The sequence below is a fragment of the Tauraco erythrolophus genome, chromosome 14 (genome assembly GCF_009769465.1).
Source record: "Tauraco erythrolophus isolate bTauEry1 chromosome 14, bTauEry1.pri, whole genome shotgun sequence".
Lineage (NCBI taxonomy): Eukaryota > Metazoa > Chordata > Aves > Musophagiformes > Musophagidae > Tauraco > Tauraco erythrolophus.
The window spans coordinates 3139458-3158138 of record NC_141478.1 but is presented as its reverse complement, the minus strand read 5'-3'; the positions used below and the strand labels follow the sequence as shown (position 1 = coordinate 3158138).

General features: G+C 50.2%; 1 protein-coding gene across 1 annotated transcript in view; it reads right to left on the bottom strand.

Moving 5' to 3' along the window:
* Nucleotides 1-7574, bottom strand: part of IGDCC4 (immunoglobulin superfamily DCC subclass member 4) — a 94377-nt gene extending 86803 nt beyond the window's left edge. Inside the window, exon 1 of the mRNA XM_086620245.1 lies at nucleotides 7469-7574. Within this exon, the coding sequence (XP_086476371.1) occupies nucleotides 7469-7574 (106 nt within the window). The remainder of the gene's footprint in view (nucleotides 1-7468) is intronic.
* Nucleotides 7575-18681: the final 11107 nt, after the last annotated feature.

Here is an 18681-nt window from a genome sequence, read left to right as displayed (position 1 = left end):
AAACTTCCTTCTCTCCCCACTTTGCACGTAAAGAAAATCCCACAATAGCACTTGAGGTACTGCTGCTAGCCAGATTTTCAACGGACAGACTCTTGAGGAAAGCCTCCAGATATGAAGTTTGCTCCTAAGGACCCTCTTCAAGTGGATGACATTTGACTTCGGGAACGTTCGGCTCATCTCCTCGAGGAAAGGTTCGCTTTGTTTTCAGCACAGAGTACAAAGGAGAAGAAAGAGAAGTTGTATTTACTGTGACCTAGGAAAAACAGAGCTAAATAATTCTGATCAATATTTTGATTTCTCTGACAAAAGCCGCAATCAGCCCTGACATAAACAACTGGTTAGCAAGCCTGGGGGGGGCAGGAGGGGTAAATCAAACCAGAGTTTCAAGACACTTATCTTTCCATCACAACAATTGCCACCAATGACAGTAATTTACATGGCTAATAGGCAGTATTATGTTTACAAAATCATTCTTGGGAAGGAGGATCTAAACAATTTTTGCCAACCCAGCAAAGGAGCTGGTATTGGATCAGATGCTGGGTTTCTTCTGCCCCTTTTATCTTCTATGTGTGTTTTGCCAAGATGCCTTGCTATGTAACTATGCCTAGTGCCTTCGCAAGCACACACAGACTGTGGAGCACATGATGGGCTCCTATGAGAACCCCAGTTCTCTAACAGCAGGGCTGCTTGAGCCTCCACAGCGAGGGAAGACAGCTATCAAGCAGGAAAAAATGGAGTCAAGCCAGCAACCCCAGATCCTCCACTCCATGCCATACTTCTTACCCCACTGCTGAAGATAACCTCAAACGAGCCCCAGCATCTCGAGCCTTATCTCCCATACAGTGACAGGTCCCAGCCCAACATCACAGGCTAAACTCCCTAAACATCAGCCTGAACATCTGCTGATTCTCTGCCCTCCCTGACACTTTTTCGGTGAGGAAAAGCTCCACGTCTCCTCCTTACAAGCTCTCTCAAGGCTTTGCCAGGAGTCAAGCAGAGGAGTGAGACTGGTAGGGCATAGAAATGGGCTGCAACTAGCCCAGTCCCTCTGGATCAGTACGATTAAGAGAAGGACTGTACATGTTATCCTTTTAAAGCAGCAGTGATATTTCCAGAAAGATAACAGCACATCACATTAGCACTACAAGGAGCACACTGGAGTTTTTCACTAGACCAGTTTGAGGGAAAAAAAAAAAAAAGAGAGACAAAAAAGGGGCAAAGATTTCCAAAGGAACATAAGAGTCTTCTCAGCTGCAGTAATAACAAATCAGTAAACACTCGACTAGTTTTCTTTTAAGATCAGGCACAATTCCACTTTTGTCTGGAAAATACATGCCCCCATTCTGCAAATCGGATCCAACTAGCCAGCAGAGAGGCACAGAGAAGACAGTCTTGCATCAAGTGCAAAATTTTGGGTAATTTTAAAACCTACAAGCACTGCTGATGCTTTTGAAAAAGAAGTTTTATCAAAGCCCTGCATGCATAAACTGCCAGGTTTTGCCGAAACCCTTGGTGTATTCACACAACACAGCAGGGAAATTCATCCCATTAAGTAATGACCTTTTTGGTCACACCAATTAACTTGATCATCTATCGATGGTCAATTTAGAAACTATCAAGGATGCATATTTCCTAGCACAGACAGTGAAACATAAAAAGGGACCTTATCACATTCCCCTCAACCCGCTGCCAGCCTGGCATTGCTTCTGCAGCCCAGGTTTGCTCCACCTCTGCTCCACGTTCTGCCATCCCAGCACCTTTCTCTGGAGTTCCACTTCAACTGTTTAATTTCCCAAATTCTTACATTTAACCAGGTGCTAAGCTATCCCAACTCAAAAGCGAATGTGGTTCAAAGATCCAAGCAGGCAATGAGAGCCGGGAAGTCAGTCAGAATAAGAGAAAGGGCCACAGCAGACTGAGCACAAATGCAATAAATAGATTCACACACTACATTTTCATTCTCCCACCCATGTGGGCTGAGAGCAACCTCTAGGGATGCTCATATTTCATTAACGCACCTTTGATATTAACGACTTGTCCTCAAAAAATCCACACGACAGATCCTGAAGAAAAATTAAAATGTTAAAAAACAAGAAAGCATAGAATAAACCAGGCTATTCAATAGCTCAGCTGAATTTAATATGGCAGTAACAAGCAATTGCGTTTAAAATGCAGACACAGATTTTTAAATAATTTCAGAACATCTGATAGGAAAGTTTCAGCGGAGTACAGCAATTGCTTATCATAACCACCACAGAGTAGGTTTATTACCCACAGAGATACCACACTGCATCTACTGGACTTCTCTGATAAAGCAGGCCCGTATCACCACAGCAGGATCCCATGGATTAAGAGCAGGAGAAGATCTGACTCAGAGACACCAAAGGGCATCAGTGACAGGAACAAAAACACGTCCAAGGCAGAAGCACTGCCACATACACGCTTACGAGCCAAGTGCCTTGACACCCACGAACAGGAAAGTGTTAGATACACTTAAACAAGGCTGATGACAAGTGTTTGGGTTCTCCCAGGGAATTTCTCTTCTCAGCAGCTGTGACTCTAGCAGGTATCTGCCCTCCTGGAAGTAGACGCTGCCCAGCTCTTCCTCTCCCTGCAAAGGCTCTGTTACTCTTCAGAATTCGGAAAATTCAATGGTGTTTCAAGGATGACTCCAGTATACTAGTGAAAGTCAGGCAAACCAGAAGGAGCTCTTGGGTCCTTCCCTCCACATCTGGTGTGGAGTTTGGCATCTCTAGAAAGGCTTGGAAAAACACAGCTCAACTCTGCATTTTATGAAGATGGTAGATTCAGTTTTAACAACTGTGGATCCTCTCACCGAGCCGTTAAGTCAGAAAAGCATAAGCAGCACTTGGAGGTCACCTACTCATGGGATTTTAACCAATGCAAGAAGGGTACTTAGAGTGACGTTGCTCTTCATATGCTTACAGTGTGCAACAACATCTTCTGCCCAGCTGGAACAAATGGGGAAACCGAGGCAGAGACAGTAAGTGACCAACACAAAGACAAGACAAAGAGCCAATGTCACAGCAGCTCCAGGTCCTGTGATTGGAAAATGTTTTCCCAATAAGAAAGGAAAGCAAAAGAGCTATCATCAAGCCCTGTGATGTGAATGGTGGCATAACCATAAAACGGCCGCATGATTTAATGCACAAAAGACTTCAAAAATCAAATAAACAAGTGGATACAAGAACTTGAGATCGTGATTTCCTGCAGCTTTGTGTCTTGTGACTGCCCTACTCAAACAAGGTGTAAGCTCTGTTCAAAGCTCTTCCTGCAGAGCACCTATCCTAGATGGGTTTTCCAGCACCCTTCCTTCAGCCCATGCAGGAATTGCATCTCTCTCCTCTACTTGATCACTTCTTTTCAAAAACTCTGAATTTTCCATATCCACACTAGGTATGACTGACCAGCAGGTCCAAAAATTATTTGGAAAAGGAAAGAGAGACAGACAGACAACCAGACAGCATGACTACGTAAGTCTCTTTTCCTTAGAAAACCAGGCTAAAAATACTGTAGACAAGCGGGTCCAGCTCTTCTCCAAAAGAAATTGCACCAGAGTTGATTTTGGCCCAACATGCACTTGGCAAATACTGATAACAAGGATTTCCCATATCCCCTCTAGTATTACAGCTGACTATAAAGCAAACATTTGCTTCCTACAGATAACAAAATGACTGTGATCGCTCCGGGTTTGTAAAGGTTAGGGTTTCTGCCATCACCCAAGGCAGGCCTATAATTCTCAGCGTCCAAGCAGAAAATCCCCTACACGTAACACTGGCCTCGGTTTTCCCTCAGGTACCTGCTCACCTCAAGCAGAGATACAGTTTGGGACAGATTCCAACAGCAAATTACAATCAGATTAAATATTAATTCCCATCTTAATTATATAACCATGACTGGGCTTAATGGCCAGGCAGCCATTTAAACAGGACAGGAGCATGTAAATCGTGCAAGCAGCATCTCTTACGCTGCAGATGCTCCATCTGGTTCACAAGCACCTGGATTTTTCCCTGGGAAGACAGCCAGCATTTGGGAAGGCGGCTCTGAGAGAGGTAGAGTTCAAATCACACAGCAAGCAATACGGTATCAGGAGTCACAAATTCGTGAGCCAACATGGGACAAGGCAACACCCTGTCCTTGGGAAAGTTGTACACTACAGTGACAAAGATCATATACGTGCTGAACACTTATTGATGGATTTCAGCCTCTCAATACCTTCAATAGAGAAGCGTGCAGCTATTTTTGTCTAAAGATAGGCCCTGAGGACACCAGAGCAGATGAAGCAACCAGCCCAAGATCATAGTGGGCACTCAAGCATGACACCCTGTATGCCACGGCAACACTCAGCCCACTCCAGCAGTTCCCAAAGGCAGGTGACTCTGGTGCATTTGATGCACAGAGAGACCTGTGCCGTACCACAGAAGCTGCCTCCAGCTCCAAATCGGGCTGCAAGCATGCAAGCAACGAGAATCGTCTCCTTTCTTCCCCAGGGAAAGGCAGATTGCCAAACATTTTCTTTTTAAATTATCACTTGCGCCACTCGGAAGCGGCTCGTGTACCATCAGCAATACACCTACCCCGTGTGGGGCCCCTCGCAGCAGATCAAACTTTCTACAGCTGCCAGGAGAAAAGTCTGCTGCAGAAACAGGGGAGACATCAGAAAATCAGCGGGTTCTGCTTCACTTTGGACTTCTAAAGTAGTGAAAGGGGAAGGCGCAAAAAAAGAAAAAAAGAGAAGAAAAAAGCTAGGGAAAACAAAACCAGAGCCAAGCCTGAGTAGTTTCTCCTTCAGCCTCGCACACCAGAAGAGAAACCGAGAAATGCCAGCAGAAACATTCCCCACTTTGGAGCAGCCTCTGCCGCCAGGGCTGGGAGACTGGCTGTCATGACAGCCACAGCACAACGGCAGCCAGCTCCCGCGCGAGAAACCTGCTCCTGGAAACACGACACAGGCAAAACCTCGCTAACGTTGCGCACACGAGTGTTTGGCACTGTCAGCGCCCCCCATTTCTTGGGGACTGAAGAAACACCCCATCCCTGCAGAGCTCACCCTGCCTCCTTGCAACCCAGCCCACGGACAAGCGACAGTGCAACACCACGGTCGACAACAGGGCAAACGGATCCGCGTGCAGGTGACGTCCTGCGAAGCGCGGGGAACCGCGGCGGCGGAGACGTGCAATCCCAAACCATGGCAACGCTGCGGGGCGCCGCCGCCGAGACGGACACGACGGGAAGGCTAAAACAAATCCAAAGTTAGGTGATGTCAAAAAAGGAAAGCTGCTCTGCAGCAAGAGGACGCGACCGCAAACCCAAATAACATAAACCCAGATGGATTTCGGCTGATTGCCGGGATGGAAAGCTCAGCCCACTTCCCACCGACACATCCCCTGTGGAGAGCCCCAAGGAAAGCAACCAGCACAACCCCCTTGCCAGTCAACTGAAGAGGGGCTGGTTGGCAGGTTTTTTTCTTCAACACTTTTCTGCTACTGCAGGGAAAACAGTCTCAAAGTAGGAGAGGCAGAAGGCTTTCAGGACACTGGATCACATCTCCAGTTAGTGTAAACTGGCACGGTTTCCATCAAGCCCACAGAGAGGGGAAGGTTTTCCAGTCTACTTCTCTCCTAAGTATTTCATACCTGGCGAGGCTTGAACTTTAGATCAAAACACATGGGCTTAGGGATCAAACGCAGACTTTCCCAAAACCATTTCAACCCTCTGCCAAATTAATTTCAGATTGAAACAAGTCCATGTTTTTCTTCTCACAATCAAACCCACCTGTTGGAAAGCACATCCACATGTACCAAGCAGCACGTCCGCGAACTGCGCGGACGCAAAGCACAATACGCGGCCCATTGTTAGAAAACAAACAGAAACAATTTTCACGAGTTGCCTAATTGCTTGCCAAAAAAGCAGAGAAGCCACAACTGCAAATTCCCGCGAAGCATTTGGAGTTTTCTTGCTGAAGGGGGTTTGAAAAACAACATCCACTTCACCGCCCCTCTTTTTCGTTTTTGTTTGTTAATAAAATCATTGTTCTCCGTTACAAGCCTCGAGATCCACTTAGCTGTTTGCTCAAACACTCAGGAGATGCAGCTCCCACCCGCCCCAGTTTACCCGTTCGTCTGCTGGTGGGGTCACAGACCGCCATCCATCTAGAAAAACCCACACGCACTGATGACAATGGGTCATTTACATGGCCCGTTATTCATTTCTACACACAGCCACCGCCACGCTGCACCTACATCAAACGATAACCTACCCCTTACGGGAGCCTACCCAGGGCTTACACAACATTCTGAAAAAAAGAAAGAAAAGAAAAAACAACCCTGCAGCCGTCCACCACAGTGTATTCACCCCCAAAAGGCTATTTTTGAAGCTATAAATACGAAACATCCTTTGTGCTGTTGTCATGTTCTGCCGAACCCGAACGTATCATAAAAAGGAGTAAAAACGTACAACGACACAGGGATGGCTCCTCCACCGCCATCCCCCATTTAGGAGGCTCTTTCAAACAAGAGTAACTCCAGGGCACGTACACGGCTCGCGTTTTTCAGAACGGCTCCACCAGCCTACCACCTTTCCAAGTCCTCCTCGGGGATGCAGACAAAAGCTTTTGCAGGTCTGCGGGCGCACGAGGAAGGAACCACGCGCCCCGAGGTCCGCAGCTCGAACGACCCTCGATGCCAACCTCGACGGTCAAAGCGGACAGTCGGTCACCGGCATCCATGCACTGGCGCACGGAGCCGTTTGCGTAAGCGTTGCACAACGGAGGGCGCGAGGAGCACGGCTGCTCCTGGGTCGCTTCCTTGACCGACGGGACATCTGCCCACCCCGGCACCCTGCGCTAGCGGGAGCGGGGCGAGGGGAGTGAGGGGTCCCCACCATGGCCCACCATGGGGTAGCCCATGCTGGACAAGCTCTTCGGCCCCCGACCCATCTGGCACAGCCGCCATCCCTCCAGGGGAAACTGGCTGCTGGCATGACCACAGCCCGGGGGCCGCTGCTGCTGGCCCGCTCCCCCCTGCGGGAGACCCCCTGTGTCACCCCCAAAAAGAGGCACCGTCCACACACGGGTTGAAGCCACGAGTGTGGCCATCGCCTGGCTCACGGGGATGAACAGCAGATCGGGGAGAGAAGGGGATGGAGATGGGAGTTGGGGAGTGGGGTGAAAAATGGCCACGGAGGACGGGGGAGGCGGACACTGACAGGGGGAAGAGGGCGACCGGGAAGGCGAATGGCCACTAAAGGAGGGGAAAAGGCTGCTACGGGGGGGGCAGAGGGGACAGTCCCGGACGGGGAGCGCATCCCCGCGGGGAGCTGGCCGCTGCCCACGGCCAAGCGGGCGCGGGGTGAGCGCAGGTGGCGCCGCGGCCCCACGCGCGACCGTCCGCGGGCTCGGGGGCACCGACACCCACCCGCCCCCCCTCCCCCCCGCTCCCTCACCCACCTTGCACAGCCAGGACAGCGAGGGCGGAGAAGCAGAGACAAAGCAGGTCCTCCAGCGCCATGTAAGCCCCGCCGGGCGCCGGGAGCAGGGGCCGCCGCGGCCGCATCTAAGAGGGGAGCGCGCTCTCCCGCCGCCCCACCGCCATCTTGTGCGAGCGCCCCAGCCCCGCGCTGCCCGCCGGGCCCCGCTGCCGGGGGCGGGGGGCGGGGGCGGCCCCCGGCTGCCGCTGCTCCGCCTTTGTCGGCGGGCTCGCCGCCGAGCGGAGCCGGGCCGAGGGGCGCTGCTCCCGCCCGCCTCCACAGCGGCGGCACCAACAGGTCGCTGCCAGCCCGCGGCGGGGGGAGCGGCCCCGTTCCCTGAGGGGCGGCGGCGGGGCCGGGCTGCCGCGGCAGGTGCGGGGCCGCGCCGCCTGGCCGGCACACGGGCGCTTATAAACATTTACGTGCTTTTTATTATTTTTTCCCCCTCTCTTTAGTTTTTTTTTTTCCCGTTTTGCCGCAAGCGAGCGTGGAGGACGCTGCGCTGCCGTCGTCTTCCCTCTCATGGCGCTCCCGGAGGGGACACCTCCGCCCGCCCCTCCGTCCCGTCAGGGCTGCGGGAGCGCCGTGAGGCGCCCGCCGCTTTCCGGTGGCCACCTCGCACCGGTGGCCGCCCGGGGGCTGGTGGCCGCCGCCCTCCCGCGGGCCCGTGTCGGTGGGGACGAGGTGACACCCGGCCGGGCTGCGGGGGCAGACGCGCACCGGGGGCCGTATCGCCGGTGGTTTGCGGTGCCGCTGGGGGCCATTGCGAAGCAGAGCTCCTTCAGGTGCCTGTCGTTCCTTGGGCTTCGCAGGTGTCAGTCTGGCCACGCTGCTCAGCTGTCCTTGAAAAGAAAGCAAATAAAACAACCCGCAAATAAAGCAAATAAACCCACCCGCCGGCCCAGCCGAGCGGTGGCGATGAGGCAGGTGGGCACAGATGAATGAAACCAGCAAGGCTGCCGTGGTGGGAAGCAGGTTCCCCGTGCGTAGGAGTTACGCAGCTGTAAGGTGGTACCTGGCACTGGTCAGTGCGGACGAGCCCTGGGAGCCAGCAGCCCCCTGCCCTGAGCAGATAGCCAGGGAGGCTCTGCCCAGCAGCAGGGTCCTCCTGCCCGGGTTGGCACTCGCGTACCTGGCTGGGAAGGAGAGGGCAATAAGGCCACAGCAAATCCACCGACCCTATTCCTGCACCATCCATGCACTTACCTCCCTGCGGAAGGAAAAGGGGATAGTAACAGCCACACGCTCCCTTCGGCAGTGCTTCAGCATGGAGCTGAACGTTAACAACCTCCACAAACTCTCCTTTCTCTCTGGGCCTTTCCCACTTGTGCCTTTCTGTTTGAGGCAGTTTTAAAGGTGCTGTCAAATTGCTTTAACTAGGCTGTAGAGAATGTCTCTTCATTGTGTCTGCCAGTGGTTTGCTTTTAGACACATCCCTGCCCTTTCTTCCTCAAATCCCAGACATTTCTCCCTCCTTTTAAGCAAGGAAAGCTTTACCTAAAAGGCAGGCGAGTCTGGCATAATAAAAATAACGCAGTGGTCTGCAAAACACTGCACGCCCTGGCTAACAGCACCTGCCTGTGTTAAGACAGTGACCCAGCTCCCTGCCAACAGGTCAGGGTCAGAAGCAGGCACTGGCTTCAAAAGACTCAGGTCTAATTCTTGTCTTTGCTCCCTGCCTGACATGACAGTGTTACTCAGTTCCTCCGTGGCACCTCTGTCTTCCTGCACGTCAGCGGGAAGAGGAATTAAACAAGCATTTTGACAAAGCCAAGCTCGCAACAGATATGTTCCTTGAATATCTATCCCTAGGGAAAAGGAAAGAAAAAAAAAAAAGATGTAGCAAACAGCCCCTGAACTGTGAGAGCACCAGCAACGTGACCCAGAGCACCAGCTCCTTTCACACTGACAACGTGCATACTCTGCGAGAGTAACACCAAGTCCCCACCGTCCACCCCTCTCACCCACATCGGCTCGGACAAACCGAGCTCCGCAAGGCGACTCCTTCACGGCCGAAGCCAACGCCGGCTGACACAGACGTTGGCAGGAGCCGGTCCCATGGCTGCAGGGAGCCGTTTCTGCTCTCACACCTCCCGGGTAGGCGTTAGCTGCTTCAGCCGCTCACAGGGACGCCCTGCGCTGCGTGAAATGACTTCTTGCAGCATTCACAGAGGAAGCAGAGCCTGGAGAAAATCACTTTGTAGATTCGGGAAGGATCGGATAACTCGCTGACTGTGAGTCCATAAAGAACAAAGTGACAGCAGACCTGAGCCGACAGAAGGGACATTCCTTCCCCAGATAATGGCATTTCTGCCCCGATACTTATGGCAAGCAAAAGCCCCCATTTATGCCCTGCAGACTCCCCAGCGTTTCCGTCCTCTTCGTCAAGGAGTTTCTTTCTACCTTTCAATAGCTGCAAACCTCTGGTACTTTGAGCTGAGAAAGTGTGGATGGCAAAGAGCAGCAGCAAGTGGCAGGTGTTTGTAGTTGAGCCTTTTGTTCCCCCTTCAGGAGACATTATTCCTGTGCTCACAAAAAAAATCTTTGGTGAGTCAGGTAAATGGACGGTATATCTTACACATCTCTTGGTTCGTGTAAGATCCCAGCAATGAAGAGCTCATTAGGGAAATCCAGCAAAAGCTGCTATAAATTTATCTACCTCAGCAGGAGTTTTTCCCATGCAGCCAGCCCGTAGCCAACGGAAGATCCATGCTTTTGAAAGGTTGATATAGATGCAAGAGGCCTTGAAGCATGGCAGCATGAGTTACAGTGGTTTCTGAACCAGAATTTCTCCAAGCTCTAAATCCAAACCCACTCCAGGCAGCCCATGTCCACTTCCAGCTGGGAGCTGTAGGATTCGGACTACCAGGATCCAGCTGTGCAAGATACTAAACAACTGCAGGTAAAGAACAACACTTGCTCCCAAAAAAAGACCCCCCAAAAATACAAGAAACTTGAGGAAAAGGGAAAAGCCATTTCATAGAGGAAGCACTAAGGAAGAAGATTTACAGCACATTGCATGTTTTCATTAAATAGGCAGCACAGCATTATCCCAGTCTGAATCCTACCACTGAAAATGCTCTCTGGCTGCCTCCTGTGGGTTGGGGATTCAGAGCATCGAGAAGTTGTGGTCCAGGGTCAGAGCAGAGTTAAAGCAAAAATGAAAGAAATGGAAGTTAATTTGAAGTTAAGGGAGAGAGCAATTTAAAGCTATTTTAAAAATCACAGTGAGGATGTTCTTATTCCAGGCGAAGGTTGCTTTATATTCTTTTAGTTTAAACCACTTTGCGCTGAAGAATTTGGAACAGGTGCTTTCTTTGCAGACCTTTGCAAGGCAGTGCGTGCTCCCTTGACCGCTGAGCAGGAGCAGCAGCTCAGACACAAATCCCCGCGCTGCCAAACCCTCTAACTCTGAAGTTAGAGCACGTCAAAGCTTTTGTAGACGCACTTGTTCAAAAGCTCTTTCCTCCCAGTGAAAGCACCCCCCCCGGGGGTTAGTGCCCTCCAGTTTGGCAGGTATGAAGTGCTGCACACAGCTACTCGTCCCCCACCTCGCAGGGGGCCAGTGCCCGAGACGTGTTTGGGACCACACTTTGGTTCTTTCTCTCCCAAGCAGGATTAAACTTCCTGGTCTCAAACACAGCTGTGCTCTGGTTTCTCACCATCTCTGACTCCAGACAGGTCTGCAACACTGAGGCTGATGTTTTATGATGGATTTAAGCTGCTCTAATTACCAGAAGAATTGGCTGCTCTTTCCTTTGTGACGGCGTTAGTGCTTGAAGGAGCTGGACAGAGGAAAGAATGGTGCTGAAAACTTAATTGGCAACAACAATAACAAAATCAGTCCCCGGCTCCAGCTCCCCATGCAATCACCCGAGAGTTAGTGCCAGCACGAGGAAAGCAATGGGAATATACAGACAGAGGCACGAGGAAGCTTTCAACGGCAGCGCAAAGCTGGATCAGCTCAAACTCCTCGCAAAACCGCAACCTCGGTCTTCCCAGAAAAGGAGACTCTCGGGGACCTTTACCACCAGGACTCGCTTCGTTGCCAGACTTCTGGTCAGGCAGCAACTCCGGCGCTGGAGGGAACGTTGACTTCCAGACGAGTAAAGTGACGGTAGCCTCCTGTTCTGTATGTGCGAGCAATGCCAAACAGGAGCAGCTGGTTGCACATAATAACATGCATTGTGTAAGTGAGCAACACAACAAGCAATTTGCTCGACAACCCAGGGACATCAGGACAATTCTGTGTAACAGAGAAGAAAGAAAAGAAGAAAAAAACCCGAGATGACCAAACCCTAAGGGAGCCTCAGTATACGATACATTCATTTCATTACGCTTGCTCTTATAAATATTTATTACACGGGCTATCTCATCATTCTTCCAGGAATGGGTGTTGTGTTATTGTTACACTCAGGGAGGGCTTTCCTTCCTCCCCTGGTCCTGCTGCTGGCAGTCGGCGCTTGCCAAAGATAGATAGGGAGCAAGAATGTGACATTAACTATGGAAAATGCTACTTAAAATGGGGCTCAGGGGCGGATATTGGCAGGTGCATTGTTAGGGGAAAAACGAATGGAAGAGGAAAAGACAGCAAGTAATGAGATTCGGAAGCTTGCATTTAAAATACGTTCACGGCAAAAGGGATTTCTGCAAACAAGGGCCCTGGCCCTACAGCCAGGGTGAGCAGAGACTCTCACACCCCGCAGAAACCCGCATGGATCCAGGATGGGGGAATTTGGATTTAGACGAGTGCCAGGCTATGAAACAGCAGTGAGGCTAAGGTGTATTCTGTGTATCGACGTCACCTGTCTGTCTACGCATGGAAAGCTATCATGTTAAAGTAAGGTAAAAAAATTGCAGCATTTATAAAGCTTTGCACATAGAACTTGGAGTGTTCTGGGGTTTTTTTGTCTCTTCAAATTGTATTGCTACCTGGACATCTCCTGTGCCCTGTTCCTTGCTCTTACTGAGACTTGTCACCCAAGTGAAGCTTGCAAAATCAAACGCTAACTTGCCTTACAGAGACACGCATCCACTGATTCGTTATTCAGGATGAGTGACTTGGGTTGCGTTACTGACGGTCTGATTTAGAAAAAACATGCCCAGACAATCCAGGTGGGATAGATTTTAGATGGAATGAATCTGTTCCATGTAAGTTAGTCTCCCTTGCTGTCATGTGAGTTCTTTTTGTGCGTATTTGTTAACCAGCTTGTTCACCGTCAGCTATAATCAAATAAAGACCCACTAAAAATGTCCCGATGTGTTATAAAGCAGCTGCCTGCGAACATCACTGTCTTGTAAACAGGCACGACTATGAAAAATAATATTTGCTCATAAACAACATCTGTGGACTTCTCCCTACAGCAGTTACCGAGCACCAGTAAAAGTTTTGATCCCTAAATAGTCTGAATTTTATATGCTGCTACGGTACCTACTAGCTAAGGTTGGGTTTAGGCATAAGGAGCACGTGTAAACACAACATCAAGGAATACTGCACAGTCGGTGCTGCCTTCAGAAACACTCCTTTGTAGTGGGAAACGTGTTTGTGTGCCAAAACCGAGGATCCCTTCCGAAATTTTACAGATCTACAGAGCTGGCTATAAAATGCCAGGCTAGAAGTGAAGGAGCCGAAGAAGGGAGCTGCCTGGTGCACATCATCATGCCACCCTCTGGTGGCTAACCCCAGAAAACAGAGCGGTGTGCGCCCAAGGACGCAGCGGAGATGCCACCAGGTTATTTTTGGAGTGCCGTGCTCCACGCTGATGAGCACCCTGCTCCACGCTGATGAGCACCCTGCTTGTCTGAGCAGCAAGGTCCACCTTTTAGCTCCGTGTCAGTTGAAGCTCGCTTTGGAGCAAGAGGCAAGGTTTGAATAAAATCATTCCTGTGCTTCGGAAACTTTGGGGTCTGGAGCTGATCTGAGGATGGGATTTCATTCCAGTCCAACACTGTAGGTCTGCAGATGTTCATGGTGGACAGATGTTTGACTTCTATGTCTCTGGCTATTCTCTGCTCAGAAACTCGGACCATGTACCTGCCTCTTGAGATAGTTTCCGTTATAAAATTCTGTCTTTTGCTAATATTTCACAGAGAGAGAGAGAACCTGATGCTTTCATGCTTTTCTATTCCTGCATCGAGAACCCCTCGTTGCCCTTTACCTTTTGGAGAGCCCCACAGATGGGCACCAGGAAGGTGGGTGGGCAGCTCCCACACCCCCCGACTGCATAAAGAGTTTTAATGTTATTACTCAGAAATGGCCCGTTTTCACCAAAAGCAGGTGCTGGCTTTCACAGCGTCCTCGGTGCCCTCGTTGTGTAACGCAGGCGATTCCCATCCGACAGACAGTTCTGCAAATCTAAATAGATGATGTATTTATTTATGGATTACTGACCACGAGAAAGAGAAGCTTTGCACTATTGTCAACCTCACCGCATTCGGTCTGCTATAAATAATGCATCATTGTTCCGTGTTGGTTTATGGTTTAAGTTCCAGTGAGCATCGCGGACCAGCAGACTCAGCAAAGATGAAGGCAGCACGGGGTATTAGTAAGAGAAATAGTACCATCTGACGAAGAGTATTAGAAAAACAAAGCAAAAATGTCATGTTCTCAGAGTTATTTTAATGGCAACTTCTGCAGCCGAAGACCTGCTTTTACCTCTAATTGAGAATCACACCAATCTGTGATTATCCTCTGATTTTCGCTCTGCTTTCTCCCAATTGTGAGCTAATTCGATTTCAGATAAACACTAATTAACACTAGAGGTCACCGCCGTGGCCAGCAGGCACCGTAGCAACGTGGCATTCAAACACAGCGAGAGATCAAAGGAGCCTCCGCCGCTTCCTTTGAACTACCCAATTAAAATTTTCACAAATAAAGCTATTGTTTTACATCTGCTTCATCCAGGGGGGAGAGAGGGCAGAGAGCTAAGAGATCATTGCCTCTAATTGGGCTGTTTTCCCTCTCTTCTTACAGGTTTCCTCCGTGTGAGTTTTTTTTCGCTGGACCTGTAGAAGAAAAGATTGTCCAGACCGTTTGCGATGCAGCTACTACCCTGCAAGGCTACAGCAGGCTGAAAGCAAAGCCATAGGGAATTTTCCCTCTCGTGGGCAAAAAAAGGGCATCGATGCCTTTCTTGGGAAGTTTGATTGATAGCCCTTAAGAAGGCCTCATAAAATGTCTCTCTCTCTGGCTATTTAGGCAATTCCCTTTTGAAGAAGGAGGAGAATATTAGATTAATCCAACTGCTGTAATAGCATTATATCCTGCTTTTAAAGAAAACAGATTTTATGGCGTCCGTACTCTTAACGGAAACAACCTGTGGCTGCACAAGCCCTGGGCTGGTTCTGTGCTGCTAAACGTGCCGTGGTCTCCTCGGAAGGGGTTTTCATCTGGCTTCTGGGGAGCCATCGTAGATACCAGACTCCTGCCACCATCCCACGTGGACCACTTGTGAGCAGCAGGGAAACCGAGGCTAGAGTGGACCACGGGGTCTGAATTCCACTCCTATCCATTGGGGAGCTCACTTAAACTCGGGATTAAGGCAAATTAGCAGGAGCGTAGGGAGAAGGCTGCACGGCAGCTGTCTGGGCTGTACAGACAGGGAACATCCATCTTGAGAGCTGTCAGCCCAGAGCATTCTGGAAAAAACTAGATGGAAACACCAGTCGAGTATCTGGTGTTATTCACCCCGTGAAGGTTTAGTAACCTTCAACTCCAGGAAGCAGATGGGTGCATCCCTGCAAGACACTGCAACGTATATCCCACAGGAGGGTGCATTCAGCCCTCTATACAGGCAAGCCACAATAAAATCCCCACTACCATGGTCCAGAACTCAGAAACACCACTGGAGGAGAAACACTCTTGATGGGAAGGGAATTGCGGAGTGGGTATGTCTCGGATGGGGCATGTTGACTTACCTCCTCACCAGCCTGCTCTGTCTGCTGGTCCTGGTCTGCTCATTGCCAGTGCCCTGGGGAATGGGGCAACTTGTGTCTGGCAGGGACCTCCTCCCTTGGGCAAGGAAGAACCGATTAATTGATTACTCACTCCTGGAAAGAAACGTTATCTCCTCTCAACAGCACCAAAGGGAGCAAAAAAATCAAGATGCTGACTGCAAAGGAGATCAGGTCGTGGCTTATGCTCACCGATGGCTTAAACTCATCTTCTGGGGAGATCGTGTATTGGTGCCAAATGGTGAGAGAAAATCAGGACTCCCCAAAACCAGAGCAGTCACTGTGAGTTTGTCAAGTTCAGGTCCTGGCATGGCCCTGGAGCTGTGATGAGCTTTGCCTGGCTACCAGGTCTCAGGGCAGAACTGGAGAGTGGCCGTATCGCCCCTGCCCGGGGCGCTGAGCCCCAGCAGGCAGCCAGGCTTCATGGGATTTGAGACACGGCTTTGCAGGTCGAGCTTCTCACTGTGCACGTTGTACTGGGTTTTGGGTGGCATCTTCTGCAGCTTCGCTCTTGTACCTTGATTCACCACCTGAGCCGATCTGACCCTCCGATGAAGAAGCTGCGTTATCTCAAAATGTTCCTTTTCCCTGCGATGTTCTCCCGGATGCTGCAAACGGTACATTGCTTGTCCCAGGATTTAATCAGATTAATTAAGCTGCACTTGTATTAATTTAAATTACAAGTATCTGAGGGCTCAGCCAAATCAAGTGATTTATGGGCCATATCAATCTAATTAATACCACCAACTCTTAAAATAAAAACCTAATAAATGAGTTTATTATACAGATGTAAGATCGACTTATTAGCTTTGGGTCTCCTGTGGCATGGCCGATTTGATGGAAGTTTTATATCCTTGTTGGGAAAAGGTCTTGGTTTTTTTTTTCTTTTTCCCTTCCCATTTGCTGTATTTTTAAAAAGTATCTTCTACAGGGTAGGGGGAGGGAGAAACAACACAAGCTCAGTTATCAAAACGCTAGCCAAGCCGAGAGGTCCCCAAAGTCTTGCTGTACACAAATTGTGCGGGTTTTATAACTGTGAGTGCCCGCAGGAGAATAGTTTATCTGGCTTCTCGCAGGCAGAACCTGCCCTGGTCTGCCTGCTCACTGTTAAGCAGCCTGAAACAATCGTTAGCCAGGGGATGGGAATGGAAAAGGAATAAGAAGAGAATTAAAAGCTGCTCAGAAGCAAATCCGCGTTTGCAGGGAGGAGCTGGGCCGGTTTGGAAAGCGCCTCCGTGCTGCTCAGCAAGGTGACTTTGTGGGGCTGAGCCACGGGTGCCATCTGGGGCAGCTGCAAAGCCAAAGCGCCCTGAAACGTCGCTTGCACGGGGACAACTTGAAGATGCCAAAGTCACCCTTTGCCACGGTGGCGTGGGATTCCAAAATCTACCAGGGGCAGGAAGAAAAATAAAAAGGGGTTTTGCTGCAGAGAAGCTAAATGCCATGGTGAAGCTAATTACAGGGAGCACAGGAGACCTCTCTAATCCACATTCCAGGAGAAACGAAGTGCAGAGCTAACGGAGGAGCAGAGCTGCGCTCGCCGGTGCCATCCCCCATCCCCAGCCTGCCGGGGCTCTCCCCACCGGCGCCCTTGGCAGCTCGGCTCGGTGTTGACTGGCTTTTCAGTGAGATGCTTTTGCTTCGGTCCTGGACTTCATGCTCGATTTCCCGAGCTGTTTCCCTTGCTTTGCAAATCCCCCCTCAGAGCGCTGAGCAGCGCGAGAGCCGCCCGTTGGGAAAAGGAGCGGGCTCCATCTCTCTACCCTTTGCTTACAAAATAAGTTCTTCAAACGTCTTTGTGCTATTGTGTTTGGGATAACAACCTTTTCCAGCAAAGAAAAGGGAAGGAATGGCAAGGGCTTTCTAGGGGAGAAAATGGGGTGATTTATGGAATAATTACATAAAGACAACGCCATCCCGTGTGTCTGCCGCCGTGATTTATGGTAGTTACACAGAAAATTGGCTGATTGGACCATAAAAGGTGGCTGCAGGCAAACCCGAACCCCTTTGCTTTCCCATTCGCCACGCCGCACGCTCAAAAGCCAACAAATTAACTCAGCGACGTCTGTCACACACTCGGGGAAATGACCCATCTTCGCTCTTCTAAAGGAGGTGCCAGAGCAAAGGTGCTGTAAGGGGCAGTTGTTTGGACACGGCCACATTTACTGTTCCTGCTGGAAGCTGTGGGCTGGCTGCTTACACGGGAAACCTCTGCAAACCCCACCACCACCTTTGCTGATGCACATCAGGGACTGGGGGTACGTTATTCTGTTCCTACCACGTTAGGTGGATCGCTCCAAGTGTTCAAGGCCAGGCTAGACGAGGCTTTGAGCAACCTGGTGTAGTGGAAGGTGCCCCTGCCCATGGCAGGGGGGTTGGAACTAGATGATCCTTAAGGGCCCTTTCTATGTGCCTCCCCCCCGTTATACACCCTCTTTCCATTCACTGCCCCCAAATAACATTTTGCATTCATCTACATCCAGCTGCATTTTCCATTTACCAGCTCACTTGATTAAACATCCCAATCCCTTTTGTATCAGATCAGGTGGCTTCTACTGCTTCCCACACACCTCTGTCATTTGAGTTGTTTATGCCAAAAAAGAAAAGCATTTAGCAAACAAAGGTGCCATTAGCTGAAGGAGGGGGGACTCTGATTAGGGGGGGGACCAGAGAGGAGGAAACCTAAACTTCCATCTCCAAGAGGGACAAGATTTAAGCACTTTCATTCCTCTTCAAAGCTTAAGACTGTAGGTCAGCCAGGGCTGGGAATTCATTCCTTCTAGAGATGTTTCATAATGGGAAAAGGCCAGGTTGGATGAGGCTTTGGGCAACCTGGTGTAGTGGAGGGTTTCCATGCCCATGGCAGGGGGGTTGGAACTAGATGATCTTTAAGGTCCCTTCCAACCCAAACCATTCTATGATTCTATGATTCTATAAAAACCTCCTGTGGTTTCTTTGCACAACTACTGTTGAACAGCTCTGCCAGCTCTACATCACCACTTACCAACATCTTTTTTAGCAGCCTCCTGCTTGTACTGAAACAGCCTTTCTGGTCCAACAACGCCTCCAGAGGAAGCCACAAGCTCACACCTTCCTTCATTCAAACCCTCCACAACGGCTTGTAAAACTTTATCCCTTTGGTCCGTGGGCAACCTGGGCTGTATCTCACCTACGCGGCCCTGGAGCAGTCTCTGTTCAAAGGACGGGGCGCAGAGAGGCACAACAGCGTGGAAAGCAGGG